The 27,972-nt window shown below is 36.3% G+C and overlaps 1 protein-coding gene across 1 annotated transcript in view; it reads left to right on the forward strand.

Annotated features, from left to right (window-relative positions):
- NOX4 (NADPH oxidase 4) overlaps positions 1-24,133 on the forward strand; it is a 182,246-nt gene extending 158,113 nt beyond the window's left edge. Inside the window, exons 17-19 of the mRNA XM_027579697.1 lie at positions 9,090-9,158; positions 10,577-10,677; positions 21,492-24,133. Of these exons, the coding sequence (XP_027435498.1) occupies positions 9,090-9,158; positions 10,577-10,677; positions 21,492-21,612 (291 nt within the window). The 3' untranslated portion in view covers positions 21,613-24,133. The remainder of the gene's footprint in view (positions 1-9,089; positions 9,159-10,576; positions 10,678-21,491) is intronic.
- Positions 24,134-27,972: the final 3,839 nt, after the last annotated feature.

Genomic DNA, 27,972 nt, shown 5'->3' on the forward strand with positions numbered 1-27,972 from the left:
ATGCATCCATTTCTTCCAGGTTATCTAATTTGCTGGCGTACGGTTGCTTATAATATGTTCTTATAATTTTTGTGTTTCTTTGGTGTTGGTTGTGATCTCTCCTCTTTCTTTCATGATGTTTTTGATTTGGGTCATTTCTTTTTCTCTTTTTGATAAGTCTGGCCAGGGCTTTATCAATCTTGTTAATTCTTTCAAAGAACCGGTTCCTAGTTTTGTTGATCTGTTCTACTGTTCTTTCGGCTTCTATTTCATTGATTTCTGCTCTGATCTTTATTATTTCTCTTCTCTGGCTGGGTTTATGCTCTATTTGCTGTTTTTTCTCTAGCTCCTTTAGGTGTAGGGTTAGGTTGTGTATTTGAGACCTTTCTTGTTTCTTGAGAAAGGCTTGTATTGCTATATACTTTCCTCTTAGGACTGCCTTTGCTGTTTCCCAAAGATTTTGAACTGTTGTGTTTTCATTTTCATTGGTTCCCGTGAATGTTTTTAGTTCTTCTTTAATTTCCCTGTTGATCCATTCATTCTTTAGTAAGATGTTCTTTAGCCTCCATATATTTGAGTTCTTTCCAACTTTCCTCTTGTGATTGAGTTCTAGTTTCAAAGCATTGTGGTGTGAAAACATGCAGGGAATAATCCTAGTCTTTTGATACAGGTTGAGACCTGATTTGTGACCTAGGATGTGATCAATTCTGGAGAATGTTCCATGGGCGCTCGAGAAGAATGTGTATTCCGTTGCTTTGGGATGGAATGTTTTGAATATGTCTATGAAGTCCATTTGGTCCAGGCTGTCATTTAAAGTCTTTATTTCCTTGTTGATCATTTGCTTAGATCATCTTTCCATTTCACTCAGGGGGGTGTTAACGTCCCCCATATTATTGTATTGTTGTCAATGTGTTTCTTTGCTTTTGTTAATTGCCTTATATAATGGGCTGCTCCCATGTTAGGGGCATAGATATTTACAATTGTTAGATCTTCTTGGTGGATAGACCCTTTAAGTACGGTATAGTGTCCTTTCTCATCTCTTCTTACCGTCTTTGTTTAAAATCTAATTTGTCTGATATAAGGATTGCCACCCCAGCTTTCTTTTGGTGTCCATTAGCATGGTAAATTGTTTTCCACACCCTCACTTTCAGTCTGGGGGTGCCTTTGGGTCTAAAATGAGTTTCTTGCAGACAGCATATCGATGGGTCTTGTTTTTTAATCCAATCTGATAGCCTGTGTCTTTTGATTGGGGCATTTAGCCCATTTACATTCAGGGTAAGTATTGAAAGATATGAATTTAGTGCCATTGTATTGCCTGGAAGGTGACTGTTACTGTATATTGTCTGTGTTTCTTTCTGGGCTATGCTGCTTTAAGTTCTCTCTTTGCTTAGAGGACCCCTTTCAATATTTCTTGTAGGGCTGGTTTCATGTTTGCAAATTCCTTTAGTTTTTGTTTGTCCTGGAACCTTTTTATCTCTCCTTCAATTTTCACTGAGAGCCTAGCTGGGTATAGTATTCTTGGCTGCATATTTTTCTCGTTTAGTGCTCTGAAAATATCATGCCAGTCCTTTCTGTCCTGCCAGGTCTCTGTGGATAGGTCTGTTGCCAATCTAATATTTCTACCTTTATAGGTTACATATCTCTTCTCCCGAGCAGCTTTCAAGATTTTCTCTTTGTCTCTGAGACTCGTAAATTTTACTATTAGATGTCAGGGTGTTGACCTATTTTTATTGATTTTGAGAGGGGTTCTCTGTGCCTCCTGGATTTTGATGCCTCTTTCCTTCCCCACATTAGGGAAGTTCTCTGCTATTATTTGCTCCAGTATACCTTCTGCCCCTCTCTCTTTCTTCTTCTTGGATCCCATTTATTCTAATGTTGTTTCTTCTTATGATATCGCTTGTCTCTCGAATTCTGCCCTCTTGATCCAGTAGTTGTTTATCTCTTTCTCAGCTTCTTTATTTTCCATCATTCAGTCTTCTATATTGCTAATTCTCTCTTCTGCCTCATTTATCCTAGTAGTTAGTGCCCCCATTTTTGATTGCACCTCATTAATAGCCTTTTTGATTTCGATTTGGTTAGATTTTAGTTCTTTTATTTCTCCAGGAAGGGTGTCTCTAATAACTTACATGCTTTTATCAAGCCCAGCTAGTATCTTTAAAATCATTATTCTGAACTCTAGGTCCAACATCATACTAATGTCCGTATTGAGTAGGTCTCTGTCAGACGCTACTACCTCTTTTTCTTTTTGCTGAGGTGATTTTTTTCCTCTTGTCATTTTGTCCAGAGGTGAATACATGAATGAGAGAACAAAATGCTAGCAGGTTAACAACGTCCCTAGAAAATATACTCTAAACAAATCAGAAAAGGCCTGAAGCCAGGGGAAAAGAAAGGGAAAGAAAGAAAAAAGAAAGAGGAAAAAAAAAGAAAAAGAAAAAGATAAAGATAAAAACAAACAAAAACAGAACAAAACAAAAAAAAAAAAAACAGAATATGATCAAATATGATCAGGCTAGTGCATAGATCAGTGCCACACACTAGATTCTTGGTGTATTTGGTCTGTTAGAAGATAATGCCTCCTAAAATTGTAAAGAAAGGAAGACTTATATATGTACAAAATAAGGGTTGATACAATGAAGGGATGGAAGATGACTGTAAAGATGAAAATTATAAAAGATTTTATAAAAGGAATTGATAAGAAGTTGTTTAAAAAAATGAAAGAAGAAGATTTAAAAAAATGGGGGGGGGAGAGATTGTGATCAGGCAGGAGACTAGAACAAAGCCATCCACTAGAGATTTAGGGTATATTTTGATCTGTTAGAGGAAACTGTATCTCAAAATTTTAAAGAGAGAACAACTTATATATATATATGCCAAAAATAAGGGTAACTATTATGAAGGAATAGAATATGACTCTAAAAATGGAAAATAAATTTTTTTTTAAAAAAAGGGAATGATAAGATGTTGGTTGAAAAGGGAAAAAGAAAAATTAAAAAAAAACAGTTAAAAAATTAACTTTAAAAAACTAATGAATCATGGTAAAAAAGCCATGAATTCTATGTGCAGTATTCCCCTACCGCCTGAGTTCTCCCGTTCTCCTTGATCGGTAAACTTGGTCTTGGCTTGCTGGCTGTTCGTGCTGATCTTCTGGGGGAGGGGCCTGTTGCCGTGGTTCCCAAATATCTTTGCTGGAGGCGGAATTGCCCTGTCCTTGTGAGTCTGGGCTAAGCAATCTGCTCGGGTTTGCGCTTGGGAGCTTTTGTTCCCTGCAAGCTCTTGGTACAGCTTTGGAGGATGAGAGTGAAAATGGTGGCCTCCCAATCTGTGCCCGGAGGAGCCGAGAACTCAGGGCCCCGCTCCTCAGTGCGCCCCCAGAGAAAAGCAATCAATCCCTCCCGTCTCTCGGGTCTCCATCCGCACTCCGTGCTCACTTGGCCTGTGACCGAGCGTTTCTATCTCTGGCACCCGACCCCGTGTGGAGTCTCCAAACCCAGCAGATCCCTGCAGTGCGCTCCTGCACCGCTCCTCCCAGGGGAGGAAGGGGAGTCTCCCCAGCTCTGCTGCTTGTTGGGTCCCTGCTGGAGGAGCGGTGGTCCGAGTGGCCCACGGATCACAGTTTATGGCCACGCCGAGCTGAGAGCCCGTGCCTCAGCTCTGTCTCTGCAGCCGGCTTCCCTGCTCCAATACCCGGGAGCTCTGCCGTCCTCAGGCACCCCCGGTCTTTCTGTGACCCCAAGGGTCCTGAGACCACACTGTCCTGCAAGGGTTCCACCTCCCGCTTAGCCACTGGAGCGAAGTCCCTCAGCGGAGCCAACTTCTAAAAGTTCCGATTTTGTGCTCCGTGGCTCTATCACTTGCCAGAAGCGGTGGAGGCCCCCTCCCCCACCATCTATCCTCCTGAATATCGCCTTGGATTCACTTCTCCGCATGTCCTACCTTCCAGTAAGTGGTCGCTTCTCTGTTCAGAGAGTTGTTGCTACTCTCTTCTTCGATCTCCTGTTGAGTTCGTAGGTGTTCAGAATGGTTTGATCCCCATTCAGCTGAATTCCTGAGACCAGACGAAATCCAGGTCTCCTACTCCTCTGCAATCTTGCTCCGCCTCAGGAATTACTTATTTTAAACTTAACACTATGTCTTGAACATTTTTAATAATAGTATATATAGAGTTGCCTCATTCTTTTTAGTGCTATAGATATTTTGTCATATGGATGTACTTAGTACTCTATTTAGCCATCCCTTAATAATGGATATTTACTTTTTATTACAAAGAACACTATAATGATGGGGCCCCTGGGTGGCTCAGTCAGTTAAGCACCCAACTCTTGATTTCAGCTCAGGTCATGATCTCAGGGCCCTGGGATCGAGCCCCACATGAGACTCCATGCTGAGTGTGGAGTCTCCTGGAGATTCTCTCTCCCCGTCTCCCTCTGCCCCTCCCCCTGCTCATGCACTCTCTAAATAAATAAATAAATAAAATCTTAAAAGAACATTGCAATGAATATCATACATGTCTTTTTATTCAGATCCATTTATTCAGTCTGTCATTCTGTCACTCATCAAATAATCACTCATTGCCTACTATGAATCACAAACTATTCTAGGACCTGGAGCTACATTGGAGAACAAAATTAAAAGCAATTTCTTGATCTCATGTGATTTACATCCTAAGTGGGGAAGATAGGGGTGCCTGCGTGGCTCAGTTGGTTAAGCGTCTGCCTTCAGCTCAGGTTATGATTCCAGGGTACTGGGATTGAGCCCTGCATCGGGCTCTTTGTTCAGTGGGGAGCCTGCTTCTCCCTCTCTCTCTGCCTGCTGCTCCCCCTGTTTGTGCTCTCTCTCTCTGTCTCTCAATAAATAAATAAAATCTTTTAAAAAAACAATTTACATTTCCACCAAAAAGTATGAGAGACATTTATTCTAAAATGTTATATTATCAATCTTTTAAATTTCTACCAATGTCTTAAACAGTGAGATCTCATTCTCTTTTCTCCTAAATGCTAGTGAGATTGAATCTCTCTTTTGTGATTGGTGACCAGTTGTATTGCTTTTGGGATTTCCTAATTCTACCTTTATTTTTCTAATTTTTAATCTTTCTTGAACTGATATATAGAACCTGTACACTTTTTTTAAGTAAAATGATCCAAGATATGGACAGGCACATTTGAATAACAGATGCTTTATAAGGCAAGGAGTGGGGGAAGGAAAGGAATAAAGGAAAGAAAAGAATGTTAAATTACTGGACCCTCAAAGGAGTTGAATCTTAAGTTTTATGTTTTCTTTCCATTTCAAGTTTTTTTGATGGATGTGCTTTACCCTTAGGATTCCATGGAGTAAATAACATAAAAGCTTAAAACTAGTGTAAACAATACAGTGATGATTATCTTCTACACACACCTCTGCATCTATGTTTTGATTTTTCGCAACAGAGGGATGAACACAGGTCCTTCAGTTGTGTCTCTGAGGATGATGTGTTCGCAACTGTGTTACCAAGTTTGGTGTGTGTGTGTGTGTGTGTGTGTGTGTGTGTGTGTGAGAGAGAGAGAGAGAGAGCAAGAAAGAGAGAGAGAGAGAGAAATCAATAGCAATAGAGCATAGGGTCTTTACATAGAGTCTGTGTAAGAGTAGCTGAAAGTGTTTTTGAAAACCAGATGAAAATGCAGTCTTTCAATCTTGTTCCAACTGTGAGTTCTTTCACATCATTCTAGAATGCCTAGGACAAACCTATCTTAGTTGCCCTAGTCACTTGTCTTGGTGTCAGACTATCTTCAGTGATGATAAAAATGGATCTTAGGTGGATTTTGCTTGGCCAGATTGCCCAATCTGGTGATGGAAGAGTGCAGGGCCAGGTGTCAGGTGATCTGGTACCAGCTCTGCCAATATCTAACGACATGACTTGCCTCAAGTCACTTCACCTCTACAAGTCATATTAGTAAAATCAAAATGGAGGATCAGGGCTCCATCAGGCATTTGGGGTCTGTCATTTACGGTGGAACAGTGATTCTACCTCATATGAACCGCAAGTCCTTGGGTAAATCACTTAACCTCCATAAACCCAATTTATGCTTTCAATTTGTAAAGGAGGCTAACAGCACTTGAAACCTGATGTGAGACTTAGCTTTAACATACCTAAAGTATCTATCATTTTGAAGGCATTTAATAAATGATTGCTATGATTCCTATTAGTGATCTGTAAAATTCCTTCCAAGACTCACATCCTGTTATTTTTTATTTGTGAGAAAAATAAGGACGAATACAGGCAGGAGACATAAAAGTGAAAAACATGATATTTGTGCATGATCCTACAATCCTAATCTATTTGCAAGATTGTGTTGATCCACATGTCTATTTTTTCACTGTTCCTTTATTTGGAGAATACTGTGCCTTTATTAGATATTATTGTCTTCAGTGACGGGTAAGTTAAAGTGGAGACATCAAAATCATTAAAAACATTATCCAAATTTGCATAGTTCTTACTTGGGGCCGTGGGCACCAAACACAGTTATCGATGCAGGAGTCATAGGACTGATCTCAGAACAGCATCCTGGTAGACATTTAAGACAAGACTCAACACAAGCCTTGTGTTTTGTGAGGTGCTTTAGTGGCATCCAGAAGTTTCTATTTCTTCACAATTAAAATTTATAAACCCTGATTCAATTCAGAAAGGGCCTAAAAATGAATTTAGCATTTGGATATAACTTGAGGCAGCTATTTAATGGGATATAATTAATGATTATATTTTAAGAATATTATGGAGCTGAGAATCATCACATCACTCTTAAAGTAAAATATGTTTTTATTGGGATTTTATATTCAGAGTTTCCACCTGTCAGAAAATGTATCATTTTAGATCTGAAAAGAGACCTGAGGGATGATGACATTCAACTCTATCTGTCACTGTCCTGATGAAAAAACAGGCCTAGATGAGTCAGTAATTCCTTAGAAGTCTCAGGGCCAGATAGTGTTGGCAATAGAAACAAGTCAGTTACCTGCCAGGTGCTCTTACCGTTCATTGTAAGGCATCTCAGAGGGCTGATGAAACCCTCCTTAATCACGGCCCCCCATTTGCAATGTGACTTTATTTGCATTCCTGAAACTTCTACTTTGAGTCCCAATATGTCATTTTTAAGTTTTTATTTTATTTTACTTTATTTTTCAGTTTTTATTTAAATTCCAGTTAGTTAACATACAATGTAATATTAGTTTCTGGTGTACAATTTAGTGACTCAATACTTCCATACATCACCCAGTGCTCATCACAAGTGCATTCCTTCATCCCCATCCCCTATTTCACCCATCCCAGTGCCCATCTCCCCTCTGGTATCCATTAGCATATTCCCTGAAGCTAAGAGTCTTAGTTGGTCTTTCTCTCTCTCTTTTTTCCCCTTTGCTCATTTGTTTTGTTTCTTAAATTCCACATATGAGTGAAATCATATGGTATTTGTCTTTCTCTGACTTATTTCACTTAGCATTATACTCTCTAGCTCCATCCATGTCACTGCAAATGGCAAGCTTTCATTCTTTCTGATGGCTGAGTGATATTCATTGTGTGTGTGTGTGTGTGTGTGTGTGTGTGTGTGTGTGTATCTCACATCTTTATTCATCAGTCAATGGACACTTGGGCTGTTTATGTAATTTGGCTATTTTAGATAATGCTGCTGTAAACATCATTATACTATATAGAAACAGTACTTTAAATCAGTTGATCCTCTTGCTGCAATAAAGTCCAGCAAAACCTTACCATCTCAAGCAAACCCACTATGCCGATTTACGCTCAAGAAATGGTTTGACTGGGACACCTGGGTGGCTCAGTCAGTGAAGCATCTGCCTTTGGCTCAGGTCATGATCCCAGGGTCCTGGGATTGAGCCCTGCATTGGGCTCCTTGTTCAGCAGGGAGCCTGCTTCTTCCTCTGCCTGCTGCTCTCCCTGCTTGTGCTCTCTCTCTCTCTCTGTCTCTCTGTCAAATAAATAAATAAAATCTTTAAAAAAAAAAAGAAATGGTGTGGCTTTTGAAGAAGTGCCAGTTCTGTCACCTCAGACACTCATATCCACACCTGTCCTCCAAGGAGCCCACCATGCTCTTGTATTACTCTCCTTTTCTTCTTCCGCTTTTGGTGCCTGGTCCTTATCTTTCAGCTTCTTATTTCAGGGTGGTGAAAGTCGGCCCTAAGAAGAATACTTTTAAGAATAAAAAATTATTTTAATAATTATTTAAAAATTTTTAAATATTTCAAATCGTATTTCTATGTTTTTAAAATATTTTTTTAATTTTTTAAATATTTTTTTCATTTAAGTTTTTATTTAAATTCCAGTTAGTTAACTTACAGTGTAACATTAGTTTCAGGTGCAAAAATATTTTTAAAAGAATAGATTTCTGGACTCAGTCAGAGTCAGGTCAATTATTAGTAGGTTCATTTTTGAATGAAAATGAAGAAGGCAAAAGGAAGCATACAAGGACAACAACACTTTTACCCTCTTTGTTGGGTTTATTTTCCTTCAGATGATATTTTTCTTTTCAAGGTATTGAAATGTTTGAGATCTTTTCCAGACTATTTTTTCTTTGGCAGGTATACTTCCTGCCTCACACAGTTTTGTACAAGGAAAACCAGTGCTGAGTAGGAGGAAGGCAAGGAACAGGAACAGAGCCTTTTGTTTTTGTCTTGTTTGTTTTCATTTCGTTGATTCCTAGCATGCATATTATATATCACTATTTGTGTGTTACTGTTTTTTAAGAAAATCATGTTCTTTATGAGTGAACTCTTGGCTATAATTTAGGGACTCAGGGAATAAAATAAGAGATAAATGGAAGGATTTAGGGGAATATCAGTGTAGTATTTAGCATGCTTGATTCTGTATCTGTAAAAATAACAGAATTATTCTCTTACTACTACCACACATCTACTATTTCCTTATTACTACTACTGCTGCTGCTTACACTAATTGTACAAGGAGGACGGATTCTTAATGCTAGAATCTGGCATGTGTATTGCTTGTAAATGTTGACTGTGATTAGACCAGATACATCTTAAATTGTGGAATCACATATGTTAGAAGAGGAGAAAGTCTCAGTCTACAGAGAGAATGCTCACGTCTGTTTACTTTTATGTCCTCTCAGTTTTGGCAAGAAAACAGACCTGACTATGTCAACATCCAGCTGTACCTCAGTCAAACAGATGGGATACAGGTATGTGGTTGGATGTTTTTATAAATTAAACAAGCCTCTTGATAATAGAAGATTTTCTATCGGGGCTGTGCTGGAGGAAAATTTCTGCAGGTGGTTTGAAGAGAAGTTTCCCAGAGGAAGGCCTCTTTTAGAGTGTGTCCAGAAAACCCATGGCTTGTCCTGGAAGCCAACTGTGTTATGCCTTTCATTTGTCCTCCTCACAGGAAGCTGGTACAGACCTTTGAGTTCATCTCTCTCCTTTTCACTGTTGTCTCAAATTCTTTACCTCTAGAGATCGGACCAGAAGCGAACAGTCTCATGATTGTGTTCGTCGAGGGGAGTTCTTATGTGGAGAGACAAGATAAGATCATACGTAGTTAAGCTTATTTCTTCTCTCCACAGGAAACTAAAAATGTAGTAATAGCCATCACACATTATTTATTTGCTGCGCTAGACACTGTGTTAAGCACTTCATATTATATTGTGTAATTCTAACAGATCCAACAGGTAGATGATAGTGCTATTCCCATGTTATAGATGAAGAAACTGATGTTTACCGATGACACTGAAGGCTACGTGGGTGTGTAAATCCAGGCATGGATGCTTTCATGAGTTTTATTTTAGTATTTTCCATTATACATTTGTTATAACACTTTGGATACAAAATACGAATGCTTGTCAGTTACTTCAAAACTAACCTAACCCTACTTTTTCTATCAGATTTCTGCTCCACTTGATATGTAAAAAAAAATATTTCATTTTACTATTCGCACGAAGCAAGTCAGTATCATTATTCCTCACGGTATGGATGTGATGAAGGTGTGGAGCATATGTGGCATTGGTTCTCAGTTTTTCCGCCTGTGACTCAGACACTTTCCCCTCTCCTCTCACCTCACTCGGGCCCTTCATTGACGATCCAGATCTCATCTTCTGTTCATTGCAAACACCAGCCCATTAGAAGTTATTTGTTGACAGACCCAAGATCTGGAGCTCTTCTGGCTCGGGCTGTCTTGTCTAGGATCACTTCCCCAAATTTATGATGACAATTTGTAGTATTTTACTCATATAATGAGCCAAATATGAAGACAGTATTTGCAGTGCCAAAACACTTCAATAAATTTATGTGCTGCCGCCGTTTTGAGAGTAGGCAATTAAAATGCATGCTTTAATATTGCAGTTGTTAAAAACAAAGCAACCAACTGAAGGAAAATCAGCCATTTATAACAATGGCATTCAAGAAAATAATGGATTTTAAAGGAAAAGAGGAAGGAAATGATGCTTCGAAATGACTGTACTTAATAGCCTGCCATTTGATACTTGTATTCTTGATACCACAGCAATTTGGTAGGAAGCCACAGCACCAGTAGAAATGATGTTAGAAAAATAGGTTGTTCATCCAACTCTGTGTCATATAAAATATAGTGCTTTCTTTTTGGCAGAAGATAATTGGAGAAAAATATCAAGCACTGAATTCAAGACTTTTTATTGGACGGCCTCGGTGGAAACTTCTGTTTGATGAAATAGCAAAATGTAACAGAGGGTAAGTATTATTGCTCAGGAAATTTGCCATGTGGCTAATGATCAAATTAAAATATTCTCAAGTCATTACATGTAGTTTTTAAAGGTGAATTAGGTAATGGGTTTACAAATTACAAAGTTGCTTGAACACTCAATTATCACTAGCATAGGAGGAGTCAAGGCAGGGACCACCTCACATATCTGAAATGCCAAATAAATAGAATTTGGCTTAGAAATAGTCTATTAAAGTATTTATGAATGAAACCCTCCTACCTACTTTCAAATTTGTGTAGACCCATGTAAAAATGGGTATTCATTCTGATATCATGTATCAGGTGATCATTGGAAAAACTTCAAAATTCATTGGCAAATAAGGGAGCTCTACCAGCAGTTCTAACAATGAATGCACTTAAAAATCAGATTTTTGAACTTCTCATGAAAATGAATAAATTTTTAAAAACCCTTAGTTATTATATGCTGTCTCTAAAACAGGATTATTTCCAAACATAATTTATTTTTTCTTGGAGCTATAATTCTCTGAAGAATCTTAGCATTAGGGAATATGTGTCTGTGCTCTGAAGAGATGACTGTGGAAGGAGAGCATTTGCCTTAGGGCACAGACTAGCCAACCCCTTTGTCTCCTGTAAACTTGTAGTTCAGGGCAATGGTCTACAAGAATTCTAAAAGCAATTTGAAAACCATATACCCACTCAGGCATTTTAAATTTGGCATTGAAATAGTTTCATCAAAAGTTTAAATAGTTGCAAAGCTCTAATTTCTAACATATTGCATATGTTGACATTTTAAAATTAGTGTAACTCTTTAAACATGTCTACTGGAATTGAAATACCAGTTTTTGATACCAATCTCATATATTGGAAAGTTATACAAACAAGCTTTCATTAGCAGTTGGAAATTTTACATTATTTTTCTACTTGAACTGTATTTCTGTCCTTTTCAACCTGTAGAATTTATCAAAATTCAATGTGTTTTTTCACATTTGAACTAATCATATTTTTGTTGCTTAAGTAAACATACTTCTGCAGTAAGAATGTAGATAAATTGAATATTTAAGTTTTTAAAATTTCCTTTGGCCCTGTGGCTCTTCTAGGTTGATTTATCATGATAATTATTAGTATATGGTTGGTCAATTCATAATTTAAAAACTACATTTTTATAATTATAAGAAGGATATTTATAAATGAATGAGGCAGCTCATTGAAGAGTTTTAAAAAAGCTTCAATTCATGAATTCATGGATGACTATGATTTATTGAAAGACCCACTGATTCATCATGGTCCTTGACTCCATCTTCAGAAATTTTGTTTTAGGAATTATTGCGTGGAGCCCCAGGAGCAAATTTTAAAAAGGAATATAGCTACCCATGAAAGTCAGGTTGTAGTTATGTTTGAAACCACTTCTGCATTTCCCTTCTCTCAATGAAGTAGTTTTGGGTTGAAAAGGAAAGCATTATTTTGGAAGCAGAGGTCCTTTGTAATAACTAGGGCCATAGTTAAAGGTGAACTATAGAATTAAAGTCACCCCAATTTTGGTTATATTCTCCCATCTTTCTCCAGTATCCTCTACCTTAGACATGATAATCTTGTCATACTCACCTGGGTCTCTCAATGTACCATAGACTCCTTTCTCTTTAATGACATTCAGCTGACTTCTGACAAGCATTCTTCCATTAATTTTTATAGTGTACTAATGAAAACTTTGGAATTCTGTTGTTGTTGCTATTGTCTTTGCTCAATTCTGAAACCAATCTCTACATCAGTAGAGGATCACTTATAAGAAATTAGATTGGGATTATTGATTTCTTTGGTTACTTCTTAAGAATTCTCATTTGTTAAACTGTTCATGACTTAGATAGACTGTACGTTAATTTGGTTGGTCGTTCATTTTCTTCAAACAGCAAAGCTGGTTTAAAAAGAACAAGTGTGCACCATCTACTGTTGACATTTTGTACAACACTTTCACTTTGTGTATTTGCTCTGGACAGGCACTTAAAATGCATTATTTTTAAAAAATTTTCACGTGGCATATTTAGGAAAAGAATGGATCAACATCTTAAGGGTTCACTAACTAGAAAAAAAGGTGCTATTTAGACAGAAGTCCTTATTTTAGATATAAAATTCTGGTTAACCTCAAGTACATAAATTACTGAAAGAATATATAGAGACACACATACATACTTATAAAAGTATATATTCATATATATGTGCATGTATATGTATGCATATATACATTTAAAATCTATACACTAAAATTATGAACCTTAATTTTTAAATGAAGTTAAACGAATTTATAATATAGAATTCTTCAATGTAATCTTTTTCAGATACACTCATATATTGTTCATGGATAATTTCCATGTAATTCTACCTCACAGTATTCTAGAATATGGATAACATGATCATTGCTACCCTACTTATGGATATTTAGGTTACCTCCAGTCCTTTACTGTTACAAATAATGCTATGGTAATTCTCTTTGCACATACTTTCTCATGCTCTTGTGGGAATATTGCAGTAGGTTAGGATCCTTGAAATGGAATTGCTGGCTCAGAGAGTATGCACATTTAGATACTGTCCTATCAAAACCAAAAGGGTGAATCAATTTATCCTCAATTTACTTTACACATATGTATGAGGTGGTTCCTTCCTTATGTGCCTTTTTTAAATTCAGAAAATGAATTATGTAATGGCATGATCAAGGAAGGTGAAGGAGCTTTTGAAGTCACCTGCTTTCGTCATTATTTTACAAGTGAAGAAGCTAGGACCTGAAAAGATAATGATTTATCTCAAGCTATGGTTAATGAGTCAGAATTCAGACATGAATCCTATCTTCTGACTGTAAAGTTCAATGTACTTTATTTACTACAAAGCATGGTCACAAGTAGAAAGAGTAGCAATTTGATGTTACCATGCCCCTCTTGGGGACAGTGAGATGTTGCAAGAAACCATCATGTTCACTATACATATTGCAACAGAATGTTAACTCTAATATACTAAAAGTGTCAACAACTAATTTTTCAAAAACATAAAAGATATTCTAAATATTACTTTATAAGCCATTCAGTATTTAATAAGATGATAGGAAATCTTTTTTTATTATCAGAACCACAGTCCATTTTCCTATATTTGTAATAAAAATATATATCATATCATAAATTAGTCGAATTTATGCATTATTCAAGAGAGAAATAAAGGAATAATTTTATGTCGCCTTTGGAGTAGAGAACTATTACTCTGGGATTGGAGTGAAATGTCTGAGACCATATCTACATTCTCCTGCCTCATGGTGTTTTAAAAACAATACAGATTAAGAATACCTAGATTTGCTGTCTAACATTTGATCTGTGTCCCTGGGTCAAGTCACTCAAACCTTCTGGGTCTGTATTACAAGGAATGAATAAGCTGTTATTATTATGAGATCCCACACTTAAAAATCTGCATGGAAAAACAAAGATTGGTATAATAGGAAAATATACACAAATATATTGAACATTTATGGAACTAGTTCCCAACATCTGACTCCAAACAACATTCTCTGCTTTAGCATCTATCTCTACCCATATCAGCAAAGTTTTTGTAGAAAATCTCTGGATGATTGTTGGACTGCAGCAACCTAATGCAAATTTAGTACAAATGGATTGCAGAGACTAAGTATAGATCTTGAAAAAGTTAGAGGATCTCATTGTTAGTGAAAGTAACATTGGGGAACTCCTCAAATTACACAGAAATCTAATTTGTTAAATTAGTTAACAAATGTAATACAAAATGTAAATATATATATATGATATATGGGTGCTTTAAAAATAATAATTTTGTTGTGGAATATTTAAGAGAAGCCTTTGGGAAGTCTGTAAAAATTGAAAAGCTAACTTTATAATTGCCCTGTGAAGAAAGTAATGGTATCTTATTGTAATGTAGTGTTGACAGAGAATGAATACAGACAACATGACTCACTGCTTTCTCATTTTCATGAAAACCACATTATGTTTTTTGTTTGTCTTTGGTTTTTGGTGATATAAACTGAATGGTTCAGTTTTATTCAATTTAAGTAACCTAGCGTGTCTAGATCTGGTTTTAATAGTAATCTAAATTTTATTAAGTATAATTTATTTTCACACTTCTTTTTTATTTTCTTCTAATTAAGTTTTCTTTTCCTAGTCTCTTAAGGTAGAACCTTATATCATTGATTCAGACCCTTGTTCTTTTCTAATAAAAGTGTTCAATCTATAAATTCCTCTCTCAACACTTTAGCTACATCACACAAATGTTGGTACGTTTTTATTTTTATGCACTTCAAGATATTTTTTTTTTAAAGATTTTATTTATTTATTTGAGAGAGACTGAGAGATAGAGAGCACGAGAGGGAAGAGGGTCAGAGGGAGAAGCAGACTCCCTGCTGAGCAGGGAGCCCGATGTGGGACTCGATCCCGGGACTCCAGGATCATGACCTGAGCCGAAGGCAGTCGCTTAACCAACTGAGCCACCCAGGCGCCCGCACTTCAAGATATTTTTAAATTTTCCATGTGATTTCTTCTCTTTTGTTTAATTTTCAAACGTGGGGATTCTACATATATATTTTTGGTTTTGATTTCTAGTTCACTTGGGTTCTGTTGAGAAAATATACTCTTTGTGATTTCAATCCTTTAAAATTTATTTGAGATCGTTTTACTGCCCAGAATGTGGTCTGTCTTGATGAATGTTCCACACGCACTTGAAAAGAATTTGTATTCCATTGTTTGGGGATAGAGCACACTATAAATACCAATTTGTTCCAATTGCTTGATAGTGGTATTCAGGTCTTCAATACGCTTACTGATTTTCTCTTTGTTCTGTCAATTACAGAGAGAAGAGTGTTGAAATAATCAACTGTAATTCTAGATTTATATATCTTTACAGTCCTATTAGTTTTTCTTTCATGTATAGTGGAGTTTTGTAGTTTGGAGGATTTAGTTGTAGTGTTTAAACTATTCCATTACATATTATTATTGCATTTTATTATATTTATTCATTATAAAATATATTACATTTTATTATTTTATGGAGCAAAAATATTGTTGGATTTTTTCCAGCTTTACTAAGATATAATTAACACATAATACTGTGTAAATCTAATATGTACAATGTAATGATTTGAGATATATATATATATATATATCGCAGAATGACTACCACAAGAAGATTAATCAACACAGCCATCACATCACATAATTACAATTTGTGTGTGTGTGTGTACATGAAGAAAACTTTTAAGATCTACTCTCTTAGCACCTTTCAAATATACAACACAGTATTGTTAACAATAGTCACCATGCTGTACATTGCATCCCAGAACTTATTCTTCTTATAGAATTTATAATTCTTTGTCAACCTTCACCCATTCCCTACCTCTCCCATCTGGCCCTGGTAACCACCAGTCTGCTCTCTGTTTCAATGAGTTTGGGTTTGGGGGTTTTTTTTAGAGTCTATATATAGGCAAGATCATAGACTATTTGTCTTTCTTTGATTTGTATCAGCACGGTGCCCTCGAGTTCCAATCATGTTGTTCTAAATGGCAGGAGTTCCTTCTTTTTTATGGCTGAATAATACTGCTGTTTGTGTGTGATATAAATAATTAACATATAAATAGATCTGTATATCACATCATGATTTCTTTAACCATTTATCCATTGATGGACACTGAAGTTGTTTCTATGTCTTGGCTATTGGAAATAAAGCTGCAATTAACATGGAGATACAGATATTTTTTGAGATAATGATTTCATTTCCTTTGGATATATACCTAGAACAAGGACTGCTGGATCATATGGTACTTCTATTTATAATTTTTTGAGAAACCTCCTTACTGTTATCCATAGTGGCTGCACCAGTTTACATTTCCACGGTAGTGCACAAGGGTTCCCCTTTCTCCACATCCTTGCCAACATTTGCCTCTTTGTCTTTTTTTTAATTTTTTATTGTTATGTTAATCACCATACATTACATCATTAGTTCTTGATGTAGTGTTCCATGCTTCATTGTTTGTGCGTAACACCCAGTGCTCCACGCAGAACGTGCCCTCCTTAATACCCATCACCAGGCTAACACATCCCACCACCGCCATCCCCTCTAGAACCCTCAGGTTGTTTTTCAAGTCCATAGTCTCTCATGGTTTGTCTCCTCCTCCGACTTACTCCCCTTCATTCTTCCACTCCTGCGATCTTCTTCTTTTTTTTTCTGAACATATATTGCATTATTTGTTTCAGAAGTACAGATCTGTGATTCAACAGTCTTGCACAATTCACAGCGCTCACCATAGCACATACCCTCCCCAATGTCTATCACCCAGACACCCCATCCCTCCCACCCCCACCACTCCAGCAACACTCAGTTTGTCTCCTGAGATTAAGAATTCCTCATATCAGTGAGGTCATATGATACAACTCTTTCTCTGATTGACTTATTTCACTCAGCATAACACCCTCCAGTTCCATCCACGTCGTTGCAAATGGCAAGATCTCATTCCTTTTGATGGCTGCATAATATTCCATTGTGTATATATACCACATCTTCTTTATCCATTCATCTGTCGATGGACATCTTGACTCTTTCCACAGTTTGGCTATTGTGGACATTGTCTTTTTAATAATAGCCTTCCTAGCAGGTGTGAGATGATATCCCATTGTGGTTTTGGTTTGCATTTCCCTGAAGATTAGTGATGCTGAGCACCTTGTCATGTGCCTTTTGGCTATTTTGAAAGTAGCCTGAACTTCTATTCAGGGTTTGCCTATTTTTTAATTCAATTATTATTATTTTATTATTTCTTTTCTTCTTTTTTCTTGTCTTCTTTTGCAATTTTGTTGTATGTATTTCTTATATATTTTGGATACTAGCCTCTTATCAGATATGTAGTTTGCAAATATTTTTTCCCATTCCATAGGCTGTCTTTTCATTTTGTTGATGTTGATTTCTTGTGCTGTACAGAAGCTTTTTAATTTGATACAGTTCCACATTTATCTCTGCTTTATTGCTTGTACTTCTGGTGTCATATCCATGAAATTAACCCCAAGACATGTCAAGGAGGTTTTTTCCCCTCTGATTTCTTTTAGGAGTTTGATGGTTTAAGAACTTACATTTAAGTCTTTAATTCTTTCCAAGTTAATTTTTGTGAGTGGTGTAAAATAGGGGTCCATTTTCATTCTTATGCATGTAAATATCCAGTTTTCCCAGCACCATTTATTGAAGAGATGGTCTTTTTCTCATTGTGTATTCTTGGCTCCCTTTGATTGGGTTTAAATCTAGCAGTTTACTTTTGCTTTCTATTTATCTCATTTGTTCTTTTTCTTTCTTTCTTCATCTACCTTCTTTTGGTTTGAGTACATTTATGATTCCATTTTTTCCTCCTATATTGTCATATTAGCCATAATTCTCTGTTTGTCTGTTTGCTTTTGGTGATTTCTTTAAGGCATTGGTTCCCAAACTGCATTCCTTGGACCAGCATCACCTGGAACTTGTTAGAAAAGCAAATTCTTGAGCCCTATCCAAGATCTCTGTTATCAGAAGCTCTAGGTCTGTGGGCCAACTGGTGTATGGTCTGTGAAGTCCCTCAAGTAATTCTGATGAAGCTAAAATCAGAGGAACATTGTTCTCGGTTTAGAGTGTACATCATTAGCTTATCACAGTGTACTCCAAATAATATTATACCACCTTCTGTACTTCCATTCCCTGTGCATCTCTTTGGCTGTTGTTCTTACTCATCTTTCTCTTCCATATACTATAAAGTCCATGATGCAGTGTTTTTAAATTTCTTTTAGCATCAATTATATTCCAAAGAGATTAAAAATTAGGCAAAATACACACTACATTTATTCACACATTTACCATTTTTGTGCTTTTCATTCCTCTGGGTAGATTCAACTTTCCATCTGATTTCATCCTCCTTCCTGAAGACTTTCCTTTAATATACTTGATAGTGCCGGTTTGCTAGTGATGAATTCTCTCCTCTTTCATTTGAAAAGCTTATAGTCCATCCTAGTTTTGAAAGTTATTTGTGTTTAGTGTAGAATTTGCTTGGTATGGAATAGTTGGATTTTCTCTTGTCTTTCAGCACTTTGAAGATGTCACTTCATTGCCTCCTGACATGCATAGTTTTTGACAAGAACTCCATCTTTCATCTTCTGTTTATTATTTATAATGTGTCTTTTTGCCCCCTCTGGCTGTTTTTATGTTTTTCTCTTTGTCACTGGTTTTCAGTTTTATTATAAGTTGACTTACGTGGTTTTCTTTGTGTGTATTCTCCTTGGGGTTCATTAGATCCTTGGATCTATGTATTTGTTTTCATCAAATTTGGAAAAAAGAATTGGCAACTATTTCTTAATTTTTTTTTCTTTTTCCCTTTGTCTTCTCTCATGTTGGGACTACAATTACATCTCTATTAGACTAGTTGATATTGTGCCACAGGTCACTGAGCTGTGTTCATCTTTTTTCCTAATTTTTATTTTCTGTGTCGTCCATTTGGGTAGATTGTAGTGCCAGGTCTTTAAGGTTAATTATTTTTTCTTTTGCAGTGCCTATTTTTCTGTTAACCCATCAGAATATTTATGATTTTAAATATTCCATTAAACACTAGAATTTCCACTTAGGCCTTTAAGAAATCTTCTATTTCTCTTCTCGTCATGGTGATGCTTACCTTTGAATATAATGAAACATGGTTCTCATCTCTGTTTCAATGAAATGTCTGATAAGTCCATCATTTTTGCCATTCTGGGCCTGTTTCTGTTGACTGATCTTTATTAGTTGGCTAGGACTTGCTTCCATAACAAAATCCCACAGACTGAGTGGATTATTTTTTCAAAGCCCTAGAGACTGGAAGACTAATATCAAGATGCCAGCAGGGTTTATTTCCTCTGAGACCTCGCTCCTTGCCTTGCAGATTACCACCTTCTTATTGCCTTTTCATAGGGTCTTTTTCTCTGAGCATGTGCATTCCCTCATGTCTCTTTGTGTATCCAATTTTCTCTTACGAAGACATTAGTGAGATTGGAGTAGGATCCACTCTAAAGCCTTATTTTAACTTAATCACATCTTTAAAGCTTTTATCTCCAAATACAGCTATATTCTGAAGTACCGGGGGTTTGATTTTTTCCACGTAACGAATTTTGAGGGGACGTAATTCAGCCCATAACACTCCTAGTTTTGGTTTGTAAAATTATTGGTGATTTCTTATTGAGTACTGTACAGTGTGAAGTTTAGATGTTAAAAGCCATATTTTGATCTTTTCAATACTGTTGAACTTGTTTCTGGCATGCAGTTTTGTGACTTGGGTTTGGTTTGATCCTTCTGGGTATAGATCCAGAGCACCTTCAGTCTAAGGCTAATTTTACCAACATCCACCCTGCCTCTTGCAAGTAAGGTGATAACTTTCTAGAACACTACCCATTGCCCACATATGATATGTAGATCTTTCCGTTCTGGCTTGTGGGAATATGAATTATTCACAACCTTGTGTCAACTCGGAATTGTTTGCCTTACTGCTCCCTGCTCGTTCTTTATCCAGATTCATGTAGTTTCCCTCACACACGAGCACATCAGTACTCAGCCAAAGACTTGAGGATAGAGCTTCCTGCTGTGAATCTCTCTTCCCTTCCACAAATTCTAGCAACTTTGTCCTCCATGAATTCCATTCTTTGTCTCGTCAACTCAGTGAGACCCCCAGTCTTGGCTTGAGTTTCTCAGTGCTGCAGCCTGTAAATTGCTTCCAGGCCATAAGCAGAGACAGTTGCCAGCAACTGGTTTTCTCACCTTGTTTTTTTCTCTTTTACCTACTGTCCAGTACCTGAATATATTTATTCCATGTATTGGGTTTTTCCCCTAGTTTTTCGATGCATGAGGGTAAATCTAGTCCCTGCTACTCCTTCATGGCTGCAAGTAAAAGTTCTATTTTTGTAGTTCTTTGTTTCACTTTTCAAGGTGCAAAATTTCAGTAAAGCCATTTTTTTAAGTATTATAAAATCTTGGTACCCATTTAAATGGATTTACTGGGTTTTTTCAGCACCATTTATTCTCAGATAAGATAATGAGGACATACTATATTTATCCAAGATATGATATGAATTGTTAATCACTTTGGTATCATAGGAAGAATTCAATGCAAATAAAAAACTTCAGAGGAAGATCGATGTGAAATACCAGTCATTTCCTGGGATTTATTTAGTCAATTTGTTAGGGATATGTATAATTTATCTACTAAAATTTTATGTTAGCAAACAATAAAAACTGCTTGGCATTTGGTGCAGTTATTACAGTGCATAAATAAAAAAGAAAATGTATACAGATTAATATGCTTTTGTTTCAATGGGGATATAAATTAGTTACTTAGAATTATCCTTTCAAATTGGTAATAGCTTTTCTTCTTTTACTCATCACTGCCCATGACAATTCATGGGATCTTTAGAAAAATGCATATAAAACATCTAATAAGAGAAGATTGACATGACCCAGTGTGGATGGACATCTATCCACAGCTGCTCTTGATTTCGTTTCTGCATATAATGGAAAGGCTAAGGGCAGACTGCTCACTTTCTGTCTGATAATAAGCAAATCTGTGCTCATACTTACATTCTTTGAATTATTCTGAATTCTAGCAGGGAAAGCATGCAATACATAAAATATCGTCATGGTGATCATTTACATTTTGAAATAATTAGGAAATTAATTCAGTATGCAAAGCAGCAAGAAATGAACTTTGTTAATACTTTAAACATGCTTCCGATACATCCTTCTTGTTATGTTCTGCTTAATTTTCCACCTGATTTTCCATTTTCTTCCTCTCTCTCACTAGGAAAACTGTTGGTGTTTTCTGCTGTGGACCCAATTCAATTTCTAAGACTCTTCATAAACTGAGTAACCAAAACAACCCATATGGGACAAGATTTGAATACAATAAAGAATCTTTCAGCTGAAAGCCTTTGAGAGGAACCAGGATTCTGAACAAGGAATGAGTGCAATTTCTAAGACTTTGAAGCTCAGCTGAATCAAGTAGCTGTGTCATGCCAAAGAGTAGCAAGGTTTTCTTATTTATGATTATTTAAAATGGAAATGCAGAGGATGTGGCAAGATGACAGGTCACATTACATGTTTAATCTGGAAACCAAAGAGGCCCTGAAGAATAGTTGCTGTGATGATTCACTTTTCAGTGCTCAAATGAAAACAAAACTATTAGATGCACACTGTTGATTTTTATGGCAGATTCAAGAACTCCCTAGTGAGGTGCCTCACTTGCTCACTGTGAGGCTGATAGCCTTGGTCCTCTTTGAATTGTTTTTGGTTGAACAAATGCAAGATTGAATGAAATTAAAAATGCATTGAAACTCAGATTACATTTTCTACGTGAGTATAAACAGAGTAGTTTTGATTTAGGAAAGCTCCAGACAAATGTAGTAGATGTTTGAAAATACAGCACAGAACTGTGTATTAATACGGGTACTTTGTGTCTCCTCTTCCTCACTACTGACACTAATACCTCTATTTGATGTCTGTGGCCTTAATGCTGAATGAACTTTGGTAGATGTTGATAGAGTATCTATTTTTATATTTTTCTTTCTTCTTTTTTCCTCTGTCTATGGAAATCTGCCCTCCTTTGCATGCATTAGACACAATGATTTAATAGGTTCTTTTCATCTGCAATTTATTTAATCTATTACTGTTGCATAGTAATGAGGAAAATATCATTACTGTAAATCATAAAGGAATATATAGACTAATAACTTTTACCATTGCTCAGCATTTTGGCCTCTGTTATTTTTATTTACTTTTTTCCCCAGCATAGATTGTCTTATTTTTCACCTCTGAAGATACTTTGTATAATTTGCACTTTTAGACCGAAGAGCACTGTGTTTCTCAGTGATCACTGAGATATAAGATATCTCTCTTTTGCCACATATTGGTTTATACTGGAGACATTGAAAGTGCAGTCACATTCCTGAACTACAAGAGGAAATACTTCATTAATTATTTGAATTTAAGTTCAGAATCAGGCATATTATTTGTTGCACCATCTGGTATTCTGGGTCTTGATGGGAAATTATCGAGTTTAAAGTAACTCATTGGGACGATACTGCATAACCCTATGCTCACTGGCCATTATATTCTTGGTTCAGAGGAAAACTCCACTTCCCTACTTTAAGAATTAAGTCATTTTTTGCAGTTTAGTGATTTTGTTTTGTAGACATCTATCAATTGCTATCAAAGAGAGCACATTGCTGAAATAAGCAGAATGACTTATCTTGTCTTTGTTGAAATTTTGCATGGTTTCACAGAACATGATAGATGCTACTGTCATTTTTTGCTCTGATTCACCAATAGCAATCAAGCATGATAAACCATCTAGCATTGAATGCCCATGAACATATTACTTATAGATATTTCTTCCTTCCCTTGGAATTCTTTCTTCTTCCTTCTGTGGAAGGAAGGCGAGTCAGAAAAAGATATGGGAAATGTGCAATGTTCCTACAGATTTAGCTCTGAAGGCATATTTGATAACCAGTACATCTTGGCAACATTTTCTAAACTAAAAAGAATTTTCATAAAAACACATAACAGAAAGAACAAGTAAAAAGAAATTTGAGTTAGTACAGGCTTGATGTGCAATACTGACTCTTTGCTGATCATAGTTTATTGATGTGATTATACTAATACCCCTAATTTCAGTAGAAGAGGTGGAAGACTTTTTCAGAAAAGGAAACATCTTTCTTGGTAGGTCTGCTATTCTAGATGAACAGCCCTGTCTCTGAAATTCTAGTTGATGTTCAAACATGAAATGTTAAATACAGGTCATCTTTGCTTCTATGGGTAGTAATAAAATTAGGTTTTCATCATGCATGTAGAATAGAGTTTTGTTTTGTTTTGAGGGATTTTTTTTTCCTCTGGGGCTATGTCTTGCCCTACAGGTCTTAAAACAGTCATGTCAGTGGCAATAAATGTTAAAATCGAAAGGGTATCATGAGATCTCTATAAGCATGCTTTACCTTTGCAACAAATAAAGCAGGCAGTGTTTTTTCACAAGATGAGGCAAGTTGAAGAAACATCATCTATTTGCATCTACACTAGCATGAGAGCCTTAGGGGTTTGAGTTCTACAGCTGTGGATGTCACTGGCCCATGGTGTAACTGTGGCAAATTGCTCCCACTTTGGGATTAAGATTTTTTGTTTGGACTAGATTAGTAGTTATTAATCTTTTCTGGGTAATGTATCTTTTTGAGAACCTGATTAAAAGTGAATATAATGACATTAATGCAAAATATTACATACAATTTTGGGGAGCCCACAATCTCCCCAATTCAAGAACCCAAAGCAAGGACCCCAATTTAAGAACCTCTGAACAAAATAATCCATCACTCTAGACCTTTCTACATATACATTTTTTTAAAGATTTTATTTATTTATTTGAGAGAGAGAGAGCCCATGAGAGGGGGGAGGGTCAGAGGGAGAAGCAGACTCCCTGCTGAGCAGGGAGCCCGATGCGGGACTTGATCCTGGGACTCCAGGATCATGACCTGAGCTGAAGGCAGTCGCTTAACCAACTGAGCCACCCAGGCGCCCACTATGTATACATTTTTTGTGATTTTTTTTGCAAGAAACTATCCATTTTTGTAAGATTATAGTAGGAAATTAACTCTGTGGACAAAGGAAAGGAAATTCTCTTTATATGCCCTCAAACAGAGAATCCAACAGAACATTCCCTCAGTTTTTAATTTTAGATCTCCTGCTTTATGCAAGGGAAGGCTGTGATTTTACATATCCATAATAATAAAAGACAGATTCATACACATACATGCATGCATGCATGCATACATATCACACATGTATTCATGGCTTACTTTTTTTTCTTTTCTTTTTTTAAATCAGGTTAAAAATGAAATGATGTTTTTTTGTTTTTGGGGTTTTTTTCATTTAGCAACTGAAAATGCCAGCTGGGTGATTGTTATAACAGAAGCACTTAAAACAAAAAATAAAAGCAATATAGACAAAGCATAGGCTGAATTGATTTAATCTCTATATCCGAGTAACTTACAACTCCCCAAATCATTGTTTACTTGGAGCATTCACAGCAGGTAACACTGAAATCATAAGGCATTGCTAAAGAGGCTGGTCAGAGGCAAATGGCCATTGTCATCAACAGATAATGCTAGTGCCTAAGAATGTTTATGATATTAAAGAGAAAAAAAAATTTAAGAAAAAAAATTTTTTCCTTAAGGTTAACCCAGCTTGAATGGTGTTGTTGTTTTTAAACAAACTGATGAGACACATTTTTAAATGCTACTTATGATAAACATTTCCATTTTGTGTGCAGTCCAGGACATTTTCATATCCAGTAATGTTACAGAAACATAAAAGGCTGAAGTTAGGAGTCCTCTTATTTTGTGGTCGAGAACACCGAGTTATAAAGGGAAGTGGTAGCTTGCTCAGTCATCCACTGGCTGAGATGTACGGCACAGTGTATATGTAGTCATATCGCAGTAATGTTATGGTAACAGGTGGTGACTGCACTTATTGTGGTGGGGAGAAAAGTCATCCACTGAGTTTGTCGTGGAACTGAAACTGGAGTTCAGCCTTCCTCCTCTCTGCTGCTCAAGGGCCCTTTCCACCTCCCCATGACATCCACATCTAATAAGACACATCTGGTCCCATTAGTTCACTGTAAACTCTATTTAGTGCGAGGTGGAAAATAAGGTACTATGTGTTAATTCCAGATTCAAATGTAGAAAATCACACTCTTCTTCCCTATGTATCTTCTGATTCTAAATATGTTAGTCTTTTATGTTTTGCCAATTAGAACCTATTTCCAGAAATCAGTTTTAAAATATGGCAATTCTGCAAACAATGAATCACGGAACACTACACCAAAACAAATGATGTAATATATGGTGATTAACATAACAATAAAAATTAAAATTAAAAAAATAAATAAAAAAACTAATGATGTAATGTATGGTGATTAACATAACAATAAAAATAATTACAAAGTCAAAAAATAAAATAAAATAAGATAAAATATGGCGATTGTGCTGAAGGGATTATGTTCTCCAGAACTTTGAAGAAATATGGAATAGTATGGTTTCTAGGAAAAACTAATATTTAATTTTAAAATTTAGATTCATAAACAGAAGTCATAACTTCCCAGCTTTCTAACCATCCAGGAAAATGTTGATATTAAAACAGATGATTATTGTTCTCTACTCACATGACCATTATGTTCAGGAGAAAACAATCAGCTTTTTGTTAACTAGTGAGACAGGAAATAAATGAAATCAAGCATAATGAGCATTTACTTCAACCAGCACAGAACAATGAGAACTCTCTCCTTCTGTCTAAATCTCCACTCCATTACCCCAGCTTTTTTATCCCATACTGTGGTATTCTCAAAGGACAAAGTTGCAAAAGCTAGCTAGATGAAGTTTTCCAAAGGAAAGAAGCAGAAGACTTCTAATACTTAGTGAAGGAAGGTCCATTAAGAGAGAAAGAGAGAAAGAGAAAAATGGCCATGCCAGTCACTTAAAATTAGCAAAGAGTTAAGCAATGTTGCTTTAGAACAGAGACCATAAATTTTCTTTGAAGTGAATATGCAGAATGTTTAGTTTCTCTTATACAAAATTGTCATATTCTTGTTGAAAATCTAAAAGTGGATTTCTTATTTTAAACATTGTAGCAAAATTACCAGTAATCTTCCTGCAGTGTTAGGCTACAATTTAAGAATTGGTAAGGGCAAGAAATGCCTTAGAAGAGCAAAACTAGGAAGAAAAAAAAGGAGTCAAAGAAAGAAAAATTACTGAACACATCAGGACGTGATTATGCTTTTCTTTTCAGAACTCGATAGATGTTCAAGTGTTTGGCAGAACTGGCTATTACTGTGGTTTGGGAAAATGTAAAAGAATGCAATATTTGGTTTGTTTCTAGGGGTCCTTTCAAATTTTAATGAAACTAGAATTTTAGCAGAAGCTTTAGCAGAACTAGAATTTTAGCAGAAGCTTTACCTTTGATCAGAATTACATCTGGCTTCTAGGAGAATTAGTTTTCATGAGCTGCTGGTTGACCTGGAGACAACCCCACCATTTAGATGGGAACCAGCACTATGTAAATGCTCTAATATATGTAGCAATAAAGAAGGGGAGTCTGCCATGCCTTTCTTCAGCTGCATACACTGCACATTAAAATTCTGTCACTGCAAGGTCATATTTCTCAGCTCTCATCCTTCCACCCAGAGAATGAAACCTTCTTCACAAATGCAGACACTGAGAAACAGAAGTTCTCTCCTGCATTGTAACAGTGTATCTGTTCACCTATATCTGCCTATTCATTTGAAACTGGTTCTCAATTAGGATGACTATGTAGTTCATTTTGGTGGTGAGAGATCTCCACAGTGTACAAAATGGGGCCTTGCTTGTCTGCTAAAAATATATATGGCAGCCAACCCATTGGCCAGGGAGAAAGCAGTTCAATCTTCTAGGTTTTCCTCTCCAACTGAGTCTTAAAAGAATGTAAACTACCTTACCACACATATGTTGGAATGTGACCTGAGTTGTACTCCGTGTTCTGTGATTCAGTGCACTGCACAGTTTATTCTTGATTCCCAGGGACTGTCTAGTTTAGGAAAATTCTAGCTCTTCAGTTAAGTGTAGCTTCTTTAACCACCTAGCTAGGTGCCCACCAGGTACAATTATATCCTTTAAAGATGGCTACCATCTGCTGACCAAATGGCATTGACAGGGACCTTTCTTTCATTTTTTCTCTCCTCATTAAAATTTGATTCAGATTCAGAGTGGGGAAAAGTAGAAATTGCTTTCAAAAGTAGGAATGATTGACTGAAGTTCTGTTTACCCTGAGAGTGCCAGTGTCATCATTTTATCCAGCCACCTCCAATGTTAAACAGGCCCTAGGTTAGAAATCCAAAGACTCGTAGCCTTTATCCCTGAAGAGTATTAGACTCTGTATATAAAAACGTGTGTAATTTCTACCTCTGCCTACATCCCTTTTACTGGGATGTAGTGGAGCAACATGTGGGGAAGAAGAGGAAAAAAAATGCTGAGGTAAGAGAAATTCCTGGGTAAATCTTCCTTAGTAAGTTCTTTGCTAACACAGTAAAAACAAAACAGTGCTCTGAGAAAGTAAAAACACAAGCTTTTATGAGTCACCTGTCCATTGTACCTGAAAGGCTTAGTATTTAATTATGTTTTCTAGGCAAGTAGAGAAATACCTGAAAGCAAATAAGCACCATTATCTATCTTTGTTTTTCTGAGATTCCCATAAACAAAGTTGCCTGTTAT

The sequence above is a fragment of the Zalophus californianus genome, chromosome 11 (assembly GCF_009762305.2).
Source record: "Zalophus californianus isolate mZalCal1 chromosome 11, mZalCal1.pri.v2, whole genome shotgun sequence".
NCBI lineage: Eukaryota > Metazoa > Chordata > Mammalia > Carnivora > Otariidae > Zalophus > Zalophus californianus.